The sequence below is a fragment of the Lagenorhynchus albirostris genome, chromosome 1 (genome assembly GCF_949774975.1).
Source record: "Lagenorhynchus albirostris chromosome 1, mLagAlb1.1, whole genome shotgun sequence".
Taxonomy (NCBI): Eukaryota; Metazoa; Chordata; class Mammalia; order Artiodactyla; family Delphinidae; genus Lagenorhynchus; species Lagenorhynchus albirostris.
Genome location: NC_083095.1, coordinates 76,679,885 through 76,700,011, shown reverse-complemented (window position 1 = coordinate 76,700,011; position 20,127 = coordinate 76,679,885). Strand labels below are relative to the sequence as shown.

Genomic DNA, 20,127 nt, shown 5'->3' with positions numbered 1-20,127 from the left:
CATCATGGAAATTAAAAAATGCTATTAACCAAGACTTATTTTTCCAGATTGCTGGTTGTTAAATATTTACCAGCATGTCACTGACTAGGGGGTTGCAGCCAGCAGGGTATTGTGCATAGCGTGCAAGGAAGCTTTGAGAAATGAGGTACATCAGTGTGGAGGAAAATGTTGGGGAGGGGAGGGTTTCTCAGGGACTGGGCAGTACTCACAGGGACCCTTTGGGTAGCCAGGGACAGCAAGTGCTTCCCAAAAGTAGGCAGGGACGATTCACACTTTTCATCCGACTCCTGAAGGAAAGAGACTCGTGTCATGTGGTTGCATGGGAGATGATCATTAAACAACAAATACTATAGTCTGCTCAAGAAATCTTCAGAACTGAGGGACTTCCCTGGTGGCGCAGTGGATTAAGATTCTATGCTCCCATGCAGGGGGCCTGGGTTCCAACCCTGGTCAGGGAACTAGATCCCATGTGCATGCCGCAACTAAGAGTTCACATGCCACAACTAAGGAGCCTGCATGCCGCAACTAAGGAGCTGGTGAGCTGCAACTAAGGAGCCCGGGAGCCACAACTAAGGAGCCTGCCTGCCGCAACTAAGACCTGGTGCAACCAAATAAATAAATAAATATTTTTTGAAAAAAAGAAAGAAATCTTCTAAACTGAGTATAACCGAGCCTCTCCTAGTCAGGCTGTTCCCAGGCCTCTGTCTATTCACATATATTTGCATGGTGGGTGTCTGACCTGGACTTGAGCTTGGAGTTTGCTGGCAGTCTTCAGGATACCTTCCTCTGTCTTAATCACAGCAGCCTTCACAGTGCCACTTCCACACAGCAAGAGATCCACCTGCTCTGTCCGTGTCATCATCATTGCAATCAACAGCAGCACATAGTTCAGAGGGGGCTGATTGGACAAGCATCAGGGTAAAATAAGACTCCCCTATTTTAGAATCCACCTTTGCCCACCCAGCTCTAGAGGCCAAACGTCTGCACTGGTTGGGGAAAAGTGGACAAAATCCCCTACTAAGATGGGGCAGCTTCAGCAGTCCCCAGGAAGAGTTGACCAGGTAGGAGGTGGAGAAGGGCCAGGATCCCTGCCCAAATTCAACACTGGGATGTAAGGAGGTGAAAGTAACACATATTTTGGTGACAGAAATTTAGAGAGTATTAAGGACCAGCCAAATGTGAAAGGTTAGTGCTACGATCCACGAACATGCTTGAGACCACATTCTAGGAATTATCCCTAGGAACCAAGGTCTGATACTGGGAAGCAAATGCATGTCATTTATTTTAGTTCTGAGTGTTTGCCTGGGTGAACCAGGTCTGGGAACAGGATGCCTCTCAGGATCTCCAGCATCCTACCAACATCACCCCATCTTTTTATTCTTTTACCCCTTGTGGGTTGCTCTTGGGAAGGATCCTGTCTGCATCAGCATCTGTCAGATAGACCAAGAGGGTGCGGCCTGGCAGCGGGGGCAGGCTGTGTTTGACGGAGAGGTTCACAGCTGTCTCCAGGGCCTGTCGATACTGAGCCAGCATTGCACGGTCATATTTCCACTGTCTGCAGGCAGGAAAGAAATAGACAGGGGCTTCACTGTTTGCCACTTTGAGGCGGATGGGAAGATGAGAACTTGCCACTCAAGTATAAAGTCTTCACCCCCTCCACAGCCCATCTCCAATGTCAGTAGAGAAAACAGGGACAGAGCTTCCCTTGGCCCCCATTCTACAAGACTATCCTGATCCATTCTCATGGCAGGAGAGAAGTCATCTGTAGACCCATTCTCTGAAATCATTGCCATGCTGACCACATCAGTCCATACTTACTTCATGAGGCAAGATTTAACTGCTACATATTTTTACATTGTAATTTAAAGAACACATGCTAACTTCTTACTCTAAAATATGGCAATTAAAGGAGAAAGAATCGAACATTCATCCCACCTTCCCAAGACAATCTCTATTTCAAAGTAACTAAATAGCTTTAGTTCATGAGGGAAGTTCTTTTTAGAGTTCTAGCTAATAAATATGGAAATGACAGAAAACCCCCATTCTGCAACTGCTAATGAAACAACTGATTTGGGCATAGACTATCAAATGGATAAACCATTAACTTTACAGTGGAGAAATCAGGCTACCATAACCTAAAAGCACTGATCAGTCATCAACACTATGAGTGGGACCAGTAGGCTTCTGGTGCCTCCTGATGCTGTGTCCTACCAGGAGACAAAAATTCTGGTGGTCTTACTCATTGTGTACAAAGGATCACCTACGAAATATTCACGTAAGAAAAAAAGTTAAATCTGAATCTATTCAAGCTTTTAGAGTTAATGCCCAGGGTACACGAAATAGAGAAACAAGTGAGATGACACTGGAGAAGCAGACAAATCTAGAATATGGGACCTTCTGTGGGGCCCCCGAACCTGATTTCCACAGCAAGTCAATGGCATGAAAACAATTAAAAGATTTTAAGCGATTTAAGTAAATCTGGGACTTCCCTGGTGGCACAGTAGTTAAGAATCCGTCTGCCAATGCAGGGGACACAGGTTCAAGCCCTGGTCCGGGAAGATCCCACATGCCATGGAGCAACTAAACCCGTAAGCCACAACTACTGAGCCTGCGCTCTGGAGCCCACGAGCCACAACTACTGAGCCCACGAGCCACAACTACTGAAGCCCGCGTGCCTAGAGCCCATGCTCCTCAACAAGAGAAGCCACCGCAATGAGAAGCCCGCGCACTGCAACGAAGAGTAGCCCCCGCTTGCCGCAACTAGAGAAAGCCTGTGCGTGGCAACAAAGACCCAATGCAGCCAAAAATAAAATTAATTAATTAATTAATTAAAAAGAGATTTAAGTAAATCTTAATAACTACATGTAATGTGTGTATGCGTTGTTTGGATCCTGATTTGAATAAACCTGTGAAATGATACTTTTGAGACAACTGGGAAATTTGAATATAGACTAGGTAATAAATGATAATACCAAGGAATTATTTTCAGTTCTGTTAGCTATATTAATGACATTCTGATTATATAAGAAAACGTCTGTTTTAAGAGACACGTGAAATATGGAGGGGTGAAATAAGATGTATCATATTATTTGGCATTTGTTTTTTTTAAAACATCTTCAAAGGGGCACTTTCCTGGTGGCGCAGTGGTTGGGAGTCTGCCTGCCAGTGCAGGGGACATGGGTTCAAGCCCTGGTCCGGGAAGATCCCACATGCCGCGGAGCAATTAAGCCCATGTGCCACAGTGTGCCACAACTACTGAGCGTATTCTCTACAGCCCGCGTGCCACAGCTGCTGAAGCCCGTGTGCCTAGGGCCCGTGCTCTGCAGCAGGAGAGGCCACCGCAATGAGAAGCCCGCACACCGCAACAGAGTAGCCCCCACTCGCTGCAACTAGAGAAAGCCCGTGCGCAGCAACAAAGACACAATGCAGCCAAAAATAAATAAATTAATTAATTTTAAAAAAATCTTCATAAAAAAAAGAAAAGAAGAGAAGAGAGGGATCAGGAAAGGAAGGCTGACAAAATCTAGATTTTCACTGAAAGTGGCTAACAGTTTCATGGGAGTCCATTGTATTATTCTCATTACTTTTGTACACGTTTAAATTTTTTCAGTTTTTTTAATCTAGAGAATCCAGCAGTCTCTACCAGTGCTATCCAGTAGAAATAAATTACAATTAATGAAATGAAATTAAATTGAAATTACACATGTAATGTAAGGTTTTCTAGCAGCCACATTTAAAAAAGTAAAAAGAAACAGGACACATTAATATTACATTTAATTTAGCCTTATATATGTATATTTTTTCACCTCAACACGTAATTAATACAAAAATTACAAATGAGATATTTTACATCCTTTTTCACACTGCCCCGAAATCTAGCACATCTCAGTTCCCATTAGCCACATTTCAAGAGCTCAACAGCCACCTGTGGCTAGTGGCTACCAAACTGGCCAGCAAAGACATCCTGTTTGGACTGCATCCTCAGCTTAATTCTTTAACGGCCCCATGTTCTGCCACTGATTCACTGATTCAGGTGAGTCCTGGCCACTGAGTCCTACTAGAAGGTTAGGTGAGCCCTGCATTTGTCTTGAATGAAAACGAATAAAGATACTGTGGATGCATCTAAAAGGACAGAGTGCTGGGACTTCACCAAGCTTACAGAACAGGTTTTATGCCTGACTTTGAGTCTGCTTGATGATACCTATCTTTACATGTGTCAAAAGGAAAAGGAAAGTGAATGGGTCAGAAAATACACAGAGGAGAGAAACAAAAAGAAAAACAAACAGATATCACAGAGAAGAAAAAGAAAGAAAATGTGAACCAGAGCATAAGCAGAGAGGCACTATCATGTACTAATAGGAAGGGAAATGCTACACAGGCTGAAGGAGTCCACAGAAACCAATAAGGCAATCACAGATAAGAGTGGAGGCCCAAACACAGATTTTGTTTCATGATCTCTCTACAGGACAATGTTAAAGACAAGGTTTGCTGTGCGAGAGAAGACTGGAAACAGGCAAGTCTCAGCCGTTGGGATGACTGACAAGCATGTCATTGCAGAATAAAAGCTGGGGTTTCCAGATGACTCCCAAGCCCTTTCAGGGTGCCTCTTGTTGCCCACCCTTTGCTCCCAGATAGCACACACTCACACACACACCTGGCCTTGTGTATTTTCAGCTTCTTCCGCTTGAGCTGCTCATATATCACGGGGATCATCATTGCTGCCCGAAGTTCCCGACGACTTGGTTTGTAAAACTGCCAGGAATAGGCACACTTCTTGCCATATCTTGTGTTTTTAATTATTATCCGCTTTATCAGTTTTGTGTTGGAAGGAAGTGGCAACTCTGGGTGGCGACAGGTAAGTATCTGAGTCAGGCAGCTTCTATTCCCTCATCTTGTCTTCCCATCATTGCCTGTCCTGAGTCCTGATCCTTTGGGCTGGCCAGTGTCTGACCTCTGCCCACCCCATACCCTGAGACTGGAAGGCAAGAGGCTGAAAATACCAGTGCTGCTGTCTCATCTATTCTCAGGCATGAGAGACAAACAGGAGTTGGAAGAAGAGAGATAATACCTTTCTTTTCGAGTTGAGCCTCAAAGTCATTGATGGAATCATGAGCATTAAGGAATCTGAATGGAAACTGCCGACTGTTGATCACTGACTTCTGCAAAGCAAGAGAGGGGTCATGAGCAGAGGACCAGGAGGCATGGGGAGCATCAGAGGCTCCAGGGACCCGGAAGATGAGATAACCACTCTATTAGATCTGTGGGAAGGTGAGGAAGACCAGAATGGATATTAGATAAAGGTGGAGAAGAATAAAGAAAGATGTCACGTGAGAATACGAGGAAAGGAGAGGAAGTAACAGAAGGTTCCCTGTTTCTTTTATATCAGACTCCCTCTGAAGTTAGTTAAATCACAGAAATGATCTCAGAAAATAAAAAGGAAAGTTATTATACTCTATATGGGATGATGAACCTCCAAACCTGTCTCCCTCAACCTATCTGAAGCTCCATATCTGTTTACAGCCCATATGGAAATAGCTTGGTGGCTATGACCTTCCCCAGCCACTAGGAGAAGGCTGGCTCCCTGCCCTTCACACGTACAGCATGCTGGAGTCTCTGGAGCACAAGGTTGTGGTGGCGGGTGCTGATTCCAACCCGCAGCAGGTTGCGCAGATTCCGAAGCATGGCCATGAAGGGAAGCTTCCCACTGTCTACGGAAGGTAGGACATAGGGTGAGAAAAGCAAACAAAGGATGAATGAGAGAGGTCAGAGACCAGAGCCATTCAGAATGTTCAGGTTGGAGCAAATGAGGTACGAACATATGATCTATCCTACCCAAAATGTTTTAAAGGTCTGGAAAGATAACAACTGGGTTGCCTGAGCTTGGAGCAAAACCTAATCAACACTGTTTATGGGATTAGCTATTTCAATAAACAACTGAGGGTATCACTTTGCCTGCTGGCTCCAGCCCTGAGATTGGGCTCAACAGGCAAAATACATTCTCTAATCCACAGTAATGATTTCCAAAGTTTTTAGATGGCTAAAGAGAAATTTCCTAGTGTAATCTTATAAATTATATACATGTAGTACAATCATTAGTTAATATTTCAAGGCAGGATATACATTTAAAGTAAAGGTTCACCATTAACTGTGAGTGTAAATTGATATTTCAAATAGTCTTCTTGATAATTCTTAAGTTTTTTGGTCAATGTCTTGTATGAGCTGATTAAATAGTCATCATTTTTTACTTAAAGATAGGTGAGGGCTTCCCTGGTGAAGCAGTGGCTAAGAATCCACCTGCCAACGCAGGGGACACAGGTTTGAGCCCTGGTCCGGGAAGATCCCACATGCCGCAGAGCAACTAAGCCCGTGCGTCGCAACTACTGAGCCTGTGCTCTAGAGCCTACGAACCACAACTACTGAAGGCCATGCGCCTAGAGCCCGTGCTCCGCAACAAGAGAAGCCACCGCAATGAGAAGCTGCGCATCGCAACGAAGGGTAGCCCCCGCTCACTGCAACTAGAGAAAGCCCACATGCAGCAACGAAGACCCAATGCAGCCAAAATAAATATAAGTAAAATAAATAAATAAAATAAATTTTAAAATTTTTTAAATAAATTAAAAAAATAAAGATAGGTGAAAAAGGGACTTCCCTGGCGGTTCAGTGGTTAAGACTCTGCACTTCCACTGCTGGGGGCACGGGTTCAATCCCTGGTCAGGGAACTAACATCCTGCATGCCACACGGTATGGCCAAAAAAGTTTTTTTAATTAAAAAAAAATTAAAAGAAAAATAAAATAAAGATAGGTGAGAAAGATTTGCCCTGAAGCAGAATTTCACTTCTGTCACTTTCTTATTGTTCACTTGTCCCTGTGATATTAGTATTACCTTCAAGTCATAGTTTCTTTTTTTTTTTTAATTATTTATTTATTTCTGGCTGCCTCGGGTCTTCATTGCTGCATGTGGGCTTTCTCTAGTTGCAGCGAGCAGGCGGGGGCTGCTCTTCGTTGCGGTGCACAGGCTTCTCATTGCAGTGGCTTCTCTTGTTGTAGAGCAGGGGTTCTAGGCATGTGGACTTCTGTAGTTGTGGCACGCAGGCTCAGTAGTTGTGGCTCACGGGCTCTAGAGCGCAGGCTCAGTAGTTGTGGCGCACAGGCTTAGCTGCTCTGCGGCATGTGGGATCTTCCCAGACTAGGGACCGTACCTGTGTCCCCTGCATTGGCAGGCAGATTCTTATCCACTGCGCACCAGGGAAGTCCCAAGTCATAGTTTCTTAATAATCTTTTTAAGGCTTATGTCAATTTTAGAGGGTTAGTTTGGTTAATACTGAATAATAATTCTAAATCCATTTACAATTCAGAGATAAGCTGCAACAAGTCTCATTATGCAGAAACCAAAAAAGAGTGAGGGGGCCCCATCAATGCCCTTGTGTTGTGGAACGCCTCCTCTTCCTCAAGAAGCCTCAACTATCATACATAACACATAACCATGTAACATGAACTAAGTGACTACAGGGGTTCAATCTGTATAGTAAACATTGGAAACATTCTTTCTTTTAGGTAAAGGTCAACATAAATAGGAGGTGTGATATTTTTCCTGGCTAACACCCAGAGATGCGTTCAGACTACATTACAGACCAGGCCTGTTAGTCCCCACCCACATCCCAGGCACTAGCCCCACCATCAGCAGCTTTCATTGGGAAAGTGGTGGTACCTTTTTTAAGGTGATGTAAGTCTCATTTGAATTATAGCTAGAAAGCTTTAAGCCTGCTGGAAGTCCTGGGGTTCTCCAATCATAATACTTCTGATTTACAGAATGTGTAGAACAATTATGTTGTATACGCAATGTAAATGATGTGTGACAACTCATGAACTATTGCATCCTCTGTCAACTCATTAGTTTTGCTCAAATGTTGCTACGTATGAAAGATTTTCTAGATCACTTTGATAAGAAGTTAAGTTCAATATCATATTTATTGATACGATACTAGAGGAATAAATGAATATTCATCCTACAGATTGAGAAATTCACTGATTTCATTCCAAATAATTCATTAATGAGTTGTTAATGAGCCTCTGGTTTCCAAAGAGGGATCTGTATATCTAATTATATTTTATCTTATATTTTATAGTTATATTTATTTTATTAATTTTCATATCTATATTTATATAATTATATGTTATATAGTTCCTAAAGTACATAATTGATTAGTACATGTATAAAAAATTTTTTAATATATATATACATGTATTCTGGTGTATCCCAAAAATTGTTTCTGCAATAAATGATCCAGTGGTCTGGAGACCACTGGTTTAGATTATGGGCATTGGTCTCAACCAAGATAAATAGCAGTTTTAATTTTCAGAGGCAGAGGGAGGAAAGGGGAGATGATGCATACTAGAACCACCAACACATGCTGACTGCCATCCAGGCTCCTTTATCCTACTCTACCCAAAGTTGTATCAACATTGCAGAATAAGTTGTCAAGCATGTGTGTATGTGTGTGTGTGTGTGTGTGTGTGTGCGTGTGTGTGTTTTAATTCCCAGGTGATTCTGATACATACAGCACTAGTAACAACCCCAAAGTGGGAGGAACGATAAGCAGTTAAGCTTTTTGGGCTGCCCTGAGTACCACCTATAAATGCCAGCTTACAGAGCAATAAAAGCCAACTTGGGCTTCTGAAGCTCCCAAATATGAAGTCCACAAAACTCAAGCAGTCAAAAGGGCTACAATCAGGTATTTTTCAACAGAAAGAGGTTGACTTCAAAGATGAAAGAGGACATAAAAGAAAAAATGGAACAGGAAGATCCTTCTATAGTTAAAAATAAACTAGCAAAAAAAACAGACAGAAAGAGAAGACTGAAAGTAACTTAGTCTTCCCCATTTGAATTCTTTTTATCAGTGTGGGCAAATTACCTAAAACATCCATGTCCTAAAAAATGGGTTTTGGGGGCTTCCCTGGTGGCGCAGTGGTTGAGAGTCCGCCTGCCAATGCAGGGGGTGTGGGTTGGTGCACCGGAGCGGCTGGGCCCATGAGCCATGGCCGCTGAGCCTGCGCGTCCGGAGCCTGTGCTCCGCAAAGGGAGAGGCCACAACAATGAGAGGCCCGCGTACCGGACAAAAAAAAAAAAAAGTTTTGGTGGAGATTCCAGTATGCCACGTACTAGTCCTACCTTGTTTGGATGAGTTACACAGATATTGACACAAGTGAAATCAGATAGAAGGTACTGCTTTTGTCATGTGTTGATAAAGGCTTGTGTATCACCTAACCACATCTGGAATTATGACCCACCTATGATGCCAGTGCTATTCAAAGTAGGTGCCACTGTTCACTTTGGTGTGGTCAATGGCAGACCTGATAAATGCAATCATTTTCAGTGCCAAGTAAGAGAATAAGTGCACCATGCCATGGAAAGCTTCTAGTCAGGGTCCAAAACATACAGGCATGAATGAGGAAGAGAGGAAAGAAGTGTGACGGTCAAGGTTACTCTACCGATGAGTTCCTCCCAGACGGAAGCTTTGTTCCCCCACAAGCTCAGCTCTCGCTCCCAGGTCTCTGGCTTAGCAAGCTTCATCCGCTTCCCGGCTCTGCTAGAATCCCAGGGCCCCGGGAGGCGACTTCGAGAAAAGGCCTGTAGGTTGGAGGGGTATCTGGAACAGAGGAGGAAAAACTTAGGATTTCAAAGCCAGCTGAAAATAACTGAGAAAAGGAATGGTGAGTCAGTCAAAGCTAGTGAGTCACATTTAAGGCCAGGTCTGCCCAAACTAATGTTGCTGGGGTCCAACTACAGGGATTGATTGGGGCCATGGGTGTTGAAGAATCAGGCCACTACCCGGATGGAGCGTGTGCTCAGGGTACATCTTCTCACCTGCAGCCCAGGAGGGCCTGGACAAGCTGTGCAGGCTCATGGATGTGCAGTCTCTGTACCAACTTCTTCAGGGTGAAACTTGGCTCATTCTTTTTCTCTGACACTGCACTGCAGGTTGCCTCAAACTGTGGAAATATCCACAAGCCCCACAGGGGTCATTCAATCTATGACCATGGTCACTTTCTTCAGAAAACAAAAACCAAGACTATCCTATAACTATGGTAATTTCTTTCCCCAAAGTAGATTTGGGCAAAGAATAGGAATAGAGGGTAAAACTCTCCAACAGCAAGAGCTTCTGTGATGAACATAACAGAGTAGGTCTACGGGGTCACCGTGTTTCATTTACACAAGGTTGAACTATCAATGGTTAACATGGGATGACTGGGTGGTGACAAGCAAGATGGGGCTTGAATAAACAGAAAACACCTTGTTCTTAGAGGAAGGAAGAGGGAAAAGCAGCTCTTATTTAAATCACTGAGATCTGGGGGCTTCCCTGGTGACACAGTGGTTAAGAATCCGCCTGCCAATGCAGGGTACACGGGTTCGAGCCCTGGTCCGGGAAGATCCCACATGCCGCAGAGCAACGATGCCCGTGCGCCACAACTACTGAGCCCGCGCACTGCAACTACTGAAGCCCACATGCCTAGAGCCCATGACCCACAGCAAGAGAAGCCACTGCAATGAGAAGCCCGCGTACCGCAACAAAGAGTAGCCCCCGCTCTCCGCAACTAGAGAAAGGCCGCATGCAGCACCGAAGACCCAACGCAGACAAAAATAAATAAATTTTAAAATAAATAAATAAATAAATCGCTGAGACCTGGAGCGTGTAAATGGAGGCATCAGCACAATGTAGGCTGTGAGGAGTTAAAAAATGAAAGAAGCTGGCTTTCAGAATCCTCTGTTAGAAGAGCTAAGTTTGGGTTGTATTAATAGGATGAAGAGAAAAGACCAATGGACCAACTGAGGATGTATTTTCCTGTAATACTAATATATTTTCCTAAAAATCTATTTTAATGATGATGATGATGAAATCATCACTTACTCAGTGCCAGATATTGTTAGAAATACTTTAAATACAGTAACTGATTTAATCCTCACAAAAACCCAATGAAGAAGGTACTGCTATTATCCCCATTTTATATGTGAGTAAAATGAGGCAAGAGGGAGTAAGCCATTCAGCCTAGGTTCACAGAGCCAGCAACTGGTGGGGGGGCAGGTGGGGAGATTCAAACCCAGATGGTCTGAATCCAGCTTCTACGCTCTTAACGGCGAAGACCAGTGTCTTGTTATTAAAGTAAAAGAAAAAAACTTTTTTTGTTTGACTTGTTTTTAAAACTTCCTATGGAAGGTGGATATTTCATAATGTTTTGAACTCACTTATCCAGCTGGATGTGCCATCTGTCAGTAAAGAACGACACCAAGGAGAGCAAAATGGAAACAAAAGGAGCCTTTCCTGGGGCTCTCAAAACCCCATAATCGCAGCTGAGAATTATCCAGGTAGGACATTGGCATGTGCCTACCATACCCACTAGTAGTATTTCTGGACCAAATGGAATTCCATTTCTAAACATTAGTTGAGAAAAGACCGTACGTGTATGTTTAGAACCCCAGAACAAGGCACTCACCATCCTCTGTTCATCTTGAAGAGGCCGAATGAACTTTGGCAAGTATTTCTGTGTCTCAGAAAATGTATGCTCCTTCTGTAGGGACAGGACAAGCCATTTCAAAAGGGGAAGTGGAGGCTGTCCCTAGAGAGACCCATTCCAATAGCCCTGAAGGCCCATCTCTACCCCAAAGGAAACTGGCTGGGAAAAAGGCAGGCCCTGCCCTCTCTGCCCTCTGAGCTCTACCCAGCTCCTCTGCATTTCTCTGACTCCTTCTGTCCTGGTGGTAGAAACATGTCAGCTGTTTAAGGAGGTCAGCGTGTTCCCTCATCCCTCTCACTTTCCGGGGGAAAAGGGCCTAGGCTGTGAATGACCAGGGTAGAGGCAGGGACTGACTGGAGGGCGGGGTGGCCGGCGGGGGCGCCTCTTGGCCCGGTGCTTCCGAGGGTTATACTTAGCCAGCTGGTACTCATCAAACTGGGCAAATTTGTCCGTCATCGCAGCACGCAGGCAGGCAGGCAGGGGCACCAGCCCGTCCTCCTCTTCTCCAGTCAGGAGCTGTCAGAGAGACGAGAAACCCTCAGGAGCGAGACCCTCCAAAACAAAATGAGAGCACTTCATGGGGTTAAGTGACAGCACAGGATAAGAAGTCCCCAGCCCCAGCTCTACAATGACAATTTCTGTGGTCCTGGACCTGAGGGCAGACTTCTCAGATTCTTATTCTCTTCACTGGAAACACGAGGTCCGGAATAACACCAAGTTTCCTCAAACTCAGTCCAGCCCTTCTCAATCATATCCTCCCTGTTGGGCAACCCAGCCTGGTACCAGGAGAAGCTGTCCTGTCTGGGCACCGGGGTTGAGGACAGCTGAGGGCAGGCCAAAGTGTCTGAGAATTTTCTCCACAGATGCAGTGAGCAAAGGCGAGGGAACCAAGTGAGGGTCAAAAGTCAGGGAACTGAATGCCATACCTGGTAGAACCTGGCTACCTGGATCCAATCAGAAGGCAGCTGGACAATGGCACAGAAATATCGTCGCAGGTAGGGGCGGCAGACTGGCAAGAAGGCAGCAATGGCCAAGACTTTGTTGGCTACATCCCGGACATTCAGCTGCCGCCTGGCGTACAGAGATGCCTAGGGCACAGGGTAGGGAGCGCTGGCCTCTCAGCCACTTCTGCACAGCACCACGCCCTTATTTGCTTATCTAATCTGCCTGCATAAAACCTTTCCTGAGCCCTCCATATTGTCTGTAAATATAAAATCCAAGCCTCTTGGCTTGGCATTCTATATCTTCCATGATCTAGCCCTTATTCACCAGTCTTCTCCTAAGTCTACTTATCCCAATTTAAGGGCCTTTAACCTTGTCCTTTTCCCGCTTTGGAAGACCTCCCACCATCCATGTCTATCAAAAACTTACCCAGGGTTCAAATTGCTGATTTATCCTGCCATCTTCCCAAGCTTCATAGGAAACATTTTCCCTCTCTTTTCTGCTTCTGAAACGTTCACTATCTGCTACTCCATTTGCATTTATATAATATTTGGGATCGTTTTTGCTTCGCTAATAATACCATTAATAATACCATTCCCTAAGAGCCGGGTCCAAGTTTCGTTTTATCTGTTGGTAGTTAAGGCCTAGCATTGTGTACTTAGCCTGTGTACCTACTAAATAAACAAACCCTAGGATACTTTCTCAATCCTATCTTCCCCCACTCCTCAGAGAACCCTAGGGACTGGGCCTCAGGCTCACGCAGAGATCCTACTACCTTCCTAAGTAAAGTTCCTTCAGCCCCTAGTATAAAGCCTCTCACCATCTCCCCACACACCATAACCAAATTCCCTTCCTCCGAACTTCCCACTCCCATCCCCTCTTTCATGTCACAATACCTTGAGTATAAATTCAGGCTCCAAGGGGGCAAGTGCACTACAGACTTGGAGGAGGAAAGCCTGGGTAGAGGAAGCTGCATCATTTGTGTTTACGTCTGACACCAGAGCAGAACACAGAAAGCTCATTAGAACCATCTGGGAATTGGGAAAGAGAGGGAAGAAAGGAGAAAAGACGTAATAAGGACCAACTTAAGCATCCACTCAGGCCAACTTCCAAAGACAGAGAGAATGAACCCAGATTCAGGAAGATGTCTGTCCGGCTGAGAGGTCAGAAAAGGGGATCAGGAAGTAAGAAACCAGAGTTCCTTCCCCTTCTCTCTGTGGAGGGGATCAGGCTTTGGTGCCCACTCTACCCAACTTCCCTAGGCCCCCCCAACTCCACCATCAACCTCTCCCCAGCTCTGGAACTTTTACCTTCTTTTCCTGAAGGGCCTGGTCAGCAGGCTCAGGACGGGACTCAGAGTCCCCAGGGGTGAGCGTCAGGGTCAGCTCCTCCACTTTCTCCGCCTCTCCCAAGCTTAGACTATAAAAAGGCATTTGAGCCTCTGCCCATTCCTTGTCTTCTGGCTTCTTCTCTCCAGAAGAAGACCATCGACCCTGGGGATAGTGACAGCTATGAATCCCAGCACTCACCCACAGCCCCTCATACAAGACAGAGATCTGAAAGCAGCACCCAGGGCTAGGAAGAGTCCACATCTACCTTCTAGCACCTAAACTCTTCTCCCCTCACCCCCCAGCATGGATCTGTCCAGTCTGACAAGAGTGATCTCTCAGTATCACACACACGCCCTTTCCCAGATCAACATTCTGAGCCTTTGCTCAGATGCTTCATGATCTTCCGGCTTCTTTCATCTCCTTACGGATGTCACAGCCTAGGAGCCTGGGGCCCTTCACAACACACCTCCCAAGAGGCTATTAAGGTATTTTTAGAGTCAGAAGAAGAAGGACCAAGTCCCAGATCAATCGCCCAGCAATCGTGAGCTTACCCTCTGAGCCTCAGCTTCCTCATTCCCTGCCACCTACCTGATGGGGCTGTTACAAGATTAAATGGGGTCATGTATGTATGACTCTTTGCAAATTGCAAAGCCCTAAATAAATGTAAGATGGCAGTAGCTGTAATCCTGACAATGACCCTATGACGTGGATTTTCATTGATCTCATCTTAAAGGTGAGGAAATTAAAGCTTCAAAAGGTTAAGAGTCTTTGAGTAGTATAGTCATTTTCACAGTATTGATTCTTCCAATCCAAGAACATGGCATGTCTCTCCATCTGTTGGTGCTGTCTTTGATTTCTTTCATCAGTATCCTATAGTTTTCCGAGTACAGGTCTTTTGTCTCCTTAGGTAGGTTTATTCCTAGGTATTTTATTCTTTTTGTTGCAATGGTAAACGAGATTGTTTCCCTAATTTCTCCTTCTGATCTTTCGTTGTTAGTGTATAGGAATGCAAGAGATTTCTGTGTATTAATTTTGTATCCTGTGACTTTACCAAATTCACTGATAAGCTCTAGTAGTTTTCTGGTGGCCTCTTTAGGATTTTCTATGTATATATAGTATCATGTCATCTGCCAACAGTGAGTTTTACTTCTTCTTTTCCAATCTGGATTCCTTTTATTTCTTTTTCTTCTCTGACTGCCACGGCTAGGACTTCCAAAACTATGTTGAATAATAGTGGCGAGAGTGGACCACTCTGGAGAAGATGTGGAGAAAAGGGAACCCTCCTACACTGTTGGTGGGAATGTAAATTGATACAGCCACTATGGAAAACAGGAAACTAAAAAATATTAATAGAACTACCATATGACCCAGCAATCCCACTCCTGGGCATATACCCAGAGAAAACCATAATTCAAAAAGATACGTGCACCCTAATGTTCATTGCAGCACTATTTACAATAGCCAGGACATGGAAGCAACCAAAATGTCCATGAACAGAGGAATGGATAAAGATGATGTGGTAAATACACACAATAGAATATTACTCAGGCATAAAAAGGAACAAAATAGTGCCATTTGCAGAGACATGGATAGACCTAGAGACTGTCATACAGAGGGAAGTATGTCAGAAAGAGAAAACCAAATATCGTGTGGTGTCGCTAATGTGTGCAGTCTAGAAGGATGGTACAGATGAACTTATTTGCAAGCCAGAGGTAGAGACGCAGATGTGGAGAACAGACTTGTGGATGCCAGAGAGGGGGAAGGGGAGGTGGGATGAACTGGGAGATTGGGATTGACATATATACACTACTATGTATAAAATAGATGACTAATGAGAACCTACTGTACAGCACAGGGAACTCTACTCAATATTCTGTGGTGACCTAAATGGGAAGGAAATCTAAAAAAGAGGGGATGTGTATATACGTGTAACTGGTTCACTCTGTTGTACAGCAGAGGCTCACACAACATCGTGGAGCAACTATACTCCAATAAAAATTAATTTAGAAAAAAAAAAAAGGTTAAGAGTCTTGCCCAAGGTCGAGTGGCTTATAATTGGCAAAAATGGTAGAGGGCTCAGATTTGCCTTTCCCTCAGTCCAAATCTCAAGTCTACATAAAAGGAATGTGTGTTTGTCTACCGATCCTGACCTGTATACTAAACGTGCTTATATAGATGTGTACAAGTGGACGTGTGTCTGCACATGCACACACAGAGAAGTGGTACTGTAGTTGTTTCTCATGCCTTGTAAGATCTCAAAAGCACCTGATTGACTCTGCTACTGCAATAGTATATCAGCTCTCCTCCCGAGAAGAGGCTTTCCAAGGACAAAACCTACTTATGCTCTATTGTCCAGAATCTCTGCACTAGATAAGCAGTAAGAGTGATGACGCTCATGAAGACAGCCCTCGGGTAAAAGATGCCTCAGGAAGAGGCTCTGAGGAAAGAAGGTACACAGACACAGAGCAGCACACAGGGACACTGTGGCACTGAAAGCTAGTGACTAGACATTCTAACAGACATGGCTGCAGTGAAGACAACTGATGGAGCTATTACCGAAGCTGCTTCCTGAGCTCTCTCTGTGGCAGAGATGGTTTTCAAGACCCTGGGGCAGGTCAGAAGGCCTAGACCCTCAGAGAAGCACTGAGCCCTTGAGGCTGGAGGCTCAGAGAGCAGGTGGTTGCTGGCACTCAGGCTGCACAGGTCAGATTGCACCACGTGAGGTATCTGGAGATTCTGGGTTAAGGGGCTGGTGGACACAGTGCTCTTCAGAGTGGGGAGTGTGGCCAGGCACCGGTTCTCCAAGGAGAGGATGTCTGAGTGGGCAGACACATGCCCATGTGGTTTCTCCAAGGTCTTCAGGTCAGGAAGTGTGGCCAGGCACCGGTTCTCCAAGGAGAGGATGTCTGAGTGGGCAGACACATGCCCATGTGGTTTCTCCAAGGTCTTCAGGTCAGGAAGTGTGGCCAGGCACCGGTTCTCCAAGGAGAGGATGTCTGAGTGGGTAGACACATGCCCATGTGGTTTCTCCAAGGTCTTCAGGTCAGGAAGTGTGGCCAGGCACCGGTTCTCCAAGGAGAGGATGTCTGAGTGGGTAGACACATGCCCATGTGGTTTCTCCAAGGTCTTCAGGTCAGGAAGTGTGGCCAGGCACCGGTTCTCCAAGGAGAGGATGTCCAGGTGAGTAGACACACGCCCATGGAGTTTCGCCATGGCTGGAGCCCAACCAGTATATGCCTAGAAGGAGAGAAAGACAGGTAATGAGCAGCTGGCTGTATTGGGAGTGCACGCGTACTGGGACTAAATCTTTCCCATAGTCCTCCTGGTAATCCCAGTGACCTGAAGGCAGAAAACAACCAATATTTGTTTTTCCAGGACTGGGTTCATTCCAAGGATGTATACAGGGAGTATTCTAAGGGAAAGGAGAAGGGAAAAGGTGAGGTAGAAGCTTAAGAGTAAAGAAGTTTAAAAAACAAAAAAAGGGACTTCATTGGTGGTCCAGTGGGTAAGAGTCCGTGCTCCCAATGCAGGGGGCCTGGGTTCCATCCCTGGTTGGGGAACTAGATCCTGCATTCATGCCGCAACTAAGAGTCTGCATGCTGCAACTAAAAGATCCTGCATGCCTCAACTAAAAGATCCTGCATGGGGCTTCCCTGGCGGCGCAGTATTTGAGAGTCCGCCTGCCGATGCAGGGGACATGGGTTCGTGCCCCGGTCCGGGAAGATCCCACATGCCGCAGAGCGGCTGGGCCCGTGAACCATGGCCGCTGAGCCTGCGCATCCGGAGCCTGTGCTCCGCAACGGGAGAGGCCACAGCAGTGAGAGGCCCGCGTACCGCAAAAAAAAAAAAAAAAAAGGGGCTTCCCTGGTGGCGCAGTGGTTGAGAGTCCACCTGCTGATGCAGGGGATGCGGGTTCGTGCCCCGGTCCGGGAAGATCCCACATGTCGCGGAGCGGCTGGGCCCGTGAGCCATGGCCGCTGAGCCTGCACATCCAGAGCCTGTGCTCCGCAACGAGAGAGGCCACAACAGTGAGAGGCCCGCGTACTGCAAAAACAAAAACAAAAACAAACAAACAAAAAAAAAAGATGCTGCATGCCGCGATGAAGACCCGGCCCAGACATAAATAAATAAATATAAATAAATAAATAAATAAAAAGTAAGAGCTGGAGAGGAAAGGAACATGTCTCCACATGAAGGGGTAAAGGAGACCCCCCAGGGCTATCAGTATGATCCCAACTTAACACAGGAGCCATACTCGTAATCTGGACTCTGGATTCTTAGCTCCAGAGAAATAAACATTTTGATCAAGTTGTCTATACTCACCACCTCAACTTCCTTGCCTCCCACTCACTCTTAACCAACTAAATGGGATTCTTTTTCCACTATTCCTCCAAGGCTGTCCTCTCAGGTAACTAATGGAATTCTTCTTACTATAAGAATAGACATATCTTGGAGCTTATCTTACTTCATCTCTCAAGTGGAATATGACCCTGTGATCACTGTCTCACTGAAACTCTCTCCCTTTGACTTGCACGGTGCTGTCCCGGTTTTCCTCTTACAACCCTGATCACACCTTCTTGGGGCGGGGGGGGGTTCTTTCTCTGCTCTTCCTTGAATGTTGATGCTGCTTAGAGTTCTTTTCTAACCCTTCTATATACTTTCCCAGGGTGCTCTCACCTACTCTGTTGCTCCACATAACACTGCTATGCTGGCAACTCACATATTTATTCCTTGACCTAGATCTCATCTGAGCTTCATACTCATTTATCCATTCCCCTGTTGGACATCTCCACTTGGATGACTCAAAGGTACCCAAAACTCCATAGATCCCAAATGTATCATCTTTCTACCTCTCCTCCAAATCCATTCCTCCTCATTGCCCCCTATGCTTACAAGGGTTTGGTATAAAATAGGTTTGAGTTTGAATCCTGATGGGACCTTGGGCTAGTTCCTTAAACTCTCTGTGCCACAGTTTCATCACAAAACTGAAATAAATGCCTACCTCATAGAGTTGTATAGGAATAAATAAGAAAAAATATATCAAGCACTTAGAGTTAGTAAGTGTGCAGTAAGTGGAAGCTATTATTATTTATTATTGTTATCATCCAATAAATTACCAAATCCTATTGATTCTACTCCCTCAATGTCTCCCAGATCTATCCAATTCTCTGTTCTGCCTGCCACCGTCATCGCTGAAACCCTCCAATCCACGTGGCACACAGTACGTAGATCTGCCTAAAGGAGCTCCCAATACATACCCCAGCCACCATTTACAACACCTTGTTTATTTCATCATAATAAAAATTTATCTTGTTAGCCCATTTGCCTACTTGTTCCTGGTTTCTCCTTAATAAAATAAAACTCCCTGAGGGTCAGGGCTCCTGTGTCTTATTCACTTCTGCATGCCCAGCATCACACATAACCTGGCTTCTGATCTCCCAGCCTCACCTCTTACTGCTACTCCCATCTAACGTTAAGCTTGAACCATACAAACTGTTTTCAGCTTATGAATTGCCAAGGTATCTCTTGACTCTGGACTTTGCATAGGCAGAGGCCTAGAACATTCTTCCTTCTACCAAGACCACCCCCCTTCCCCAGCCCCTCCTTTACTAGGCCAAATTCTACTTCCCTCTCACTCTGAAGGCCTCAGTTTAATAGTCAATTCCTCCAAGGAGCCTCAGGTGACACCCAGCCCCCAGTCTGGTACAGGTGGTCCTTCTATGTTCCCACACTGTACTTCCTCTAGCATAGAACACATCCTCTATATTGTAATTGCCTGGTCATTTGTCTTTCATCCCCCCAGACTATAAATTCCTGAGCACAGAGACTCTTTAGCCTTGTTCACCATTGTTGCAACAATGTCTAGTCAGTGGGATTCATAAGCTTTTGAGAATCTGGTGAAATCCATGGAGCTTTTTCACAGAAAAAACATGAGTATATACTACTTTGCATTCAATTTTCAGGGAGTCCACCCACGGACCTCCTAGAATCTCCATTAACTACAAATTAAGAACCTCTGCCTGAGAGGATGCTTGAATTTATATCATTAGGAATGTGCATACTCTCTTATTTGGACAAATGCTTATCTCCTATTTACATTTATGTATTTTAGGAATAAGTATGTTGTTAAGTCAATTGGTTAATCCTTAATATGCAAGAGCTTATGGACAGGAATGTAGAATACTTCCAAGAAGACTTGAATGGACTGACAATCCAGAACCAGAAAGGACAATGGATATCTCACTGGACATAAGTGAAGGCAAACAGCATCAAGAATGATGGCCTATATAGGCTTGTACATTTCCCTCATGTCTTTGCATATATAAGCCCCCAGCGAAAGGAC

General features: G+C 45.1%; 1 protein-coding gene across 11 annotated transcripts in view; it reads right to left on the bottom strand.

Moving 5' to 3' along the window:
• TEP1 (telomerase associated protein 1) overlaps nucleotides 1-20,127 on the bottom strand; it is a 56,571-nt gene that overhangs the window by 20,121 nt on the left and 16,323 nt on the right. For all 11 annotated transcript variants that reach the window (XR_009539930.1, XR_009539931.1, XR_009539932.1 and 8 more), the window contains exons 2-15: nucleotides 16,341-17,021; nucleotides 13,764-13,946; nucleotides 13,350-13,484; nucleotides 12,438-12,599; nucleotides 11,866-12,027; nucleotides 11,491-11,565; nucleotides 9,866-9,990; nucleotides 9,490-9,647; nucleotides 5,599-5,708; nucleotides 5,069-5,159; nucleotides 4,655-4,841; nucleotides 1,387-1,555; nucleotides 740-898; nucleotides 210-287 (exon numbers count right to left, since the gene is read on the bottom strand). Coding sequence is in view for 5 of the 11 variants with exons in the window: in XM_060146650.1 (XP_060002633.1) it covers nucleotides 210-287; nucleotides 740-898; nucleotides 1,387-1,555; nucleotides 4,655-4,841; nucleotides 5,069-5,159; nucleotides 5,599-5,708; nucleotides 9,490-9,647; nucleotides 9,866-9,990; nucleotides 11,491-11,565; nucleotides 11,866-12,027; nucleotides 12,438-12,599; nucleotides 13,350-13,484; nucleotides 13,764-13,946; nucleotides 16,341-16,997 (2,451 nt within the window). In the remaining 6 variants the exon portion in view is untranslated. The remainder of the gene's footprint in view (nucleotides 1-209; nucleotides 288-739; nucleotides 899-1,386; nucleotides 1,556-4,654; nucleotides 4,842-5,068; nucleotides 5,160-5,598; nucleotides 5,709-9,489; nucleotides 9,648-9,865; nucleotides 9,991-11,490; nucleotides 11,566-11,865; nucleotides 12,028-12,437; nucleotides 12,600-13,349; nucleotides 13,485-13,763; nucleotides 13,947-16,340; nucleotides 17,022-20,127) is intronic.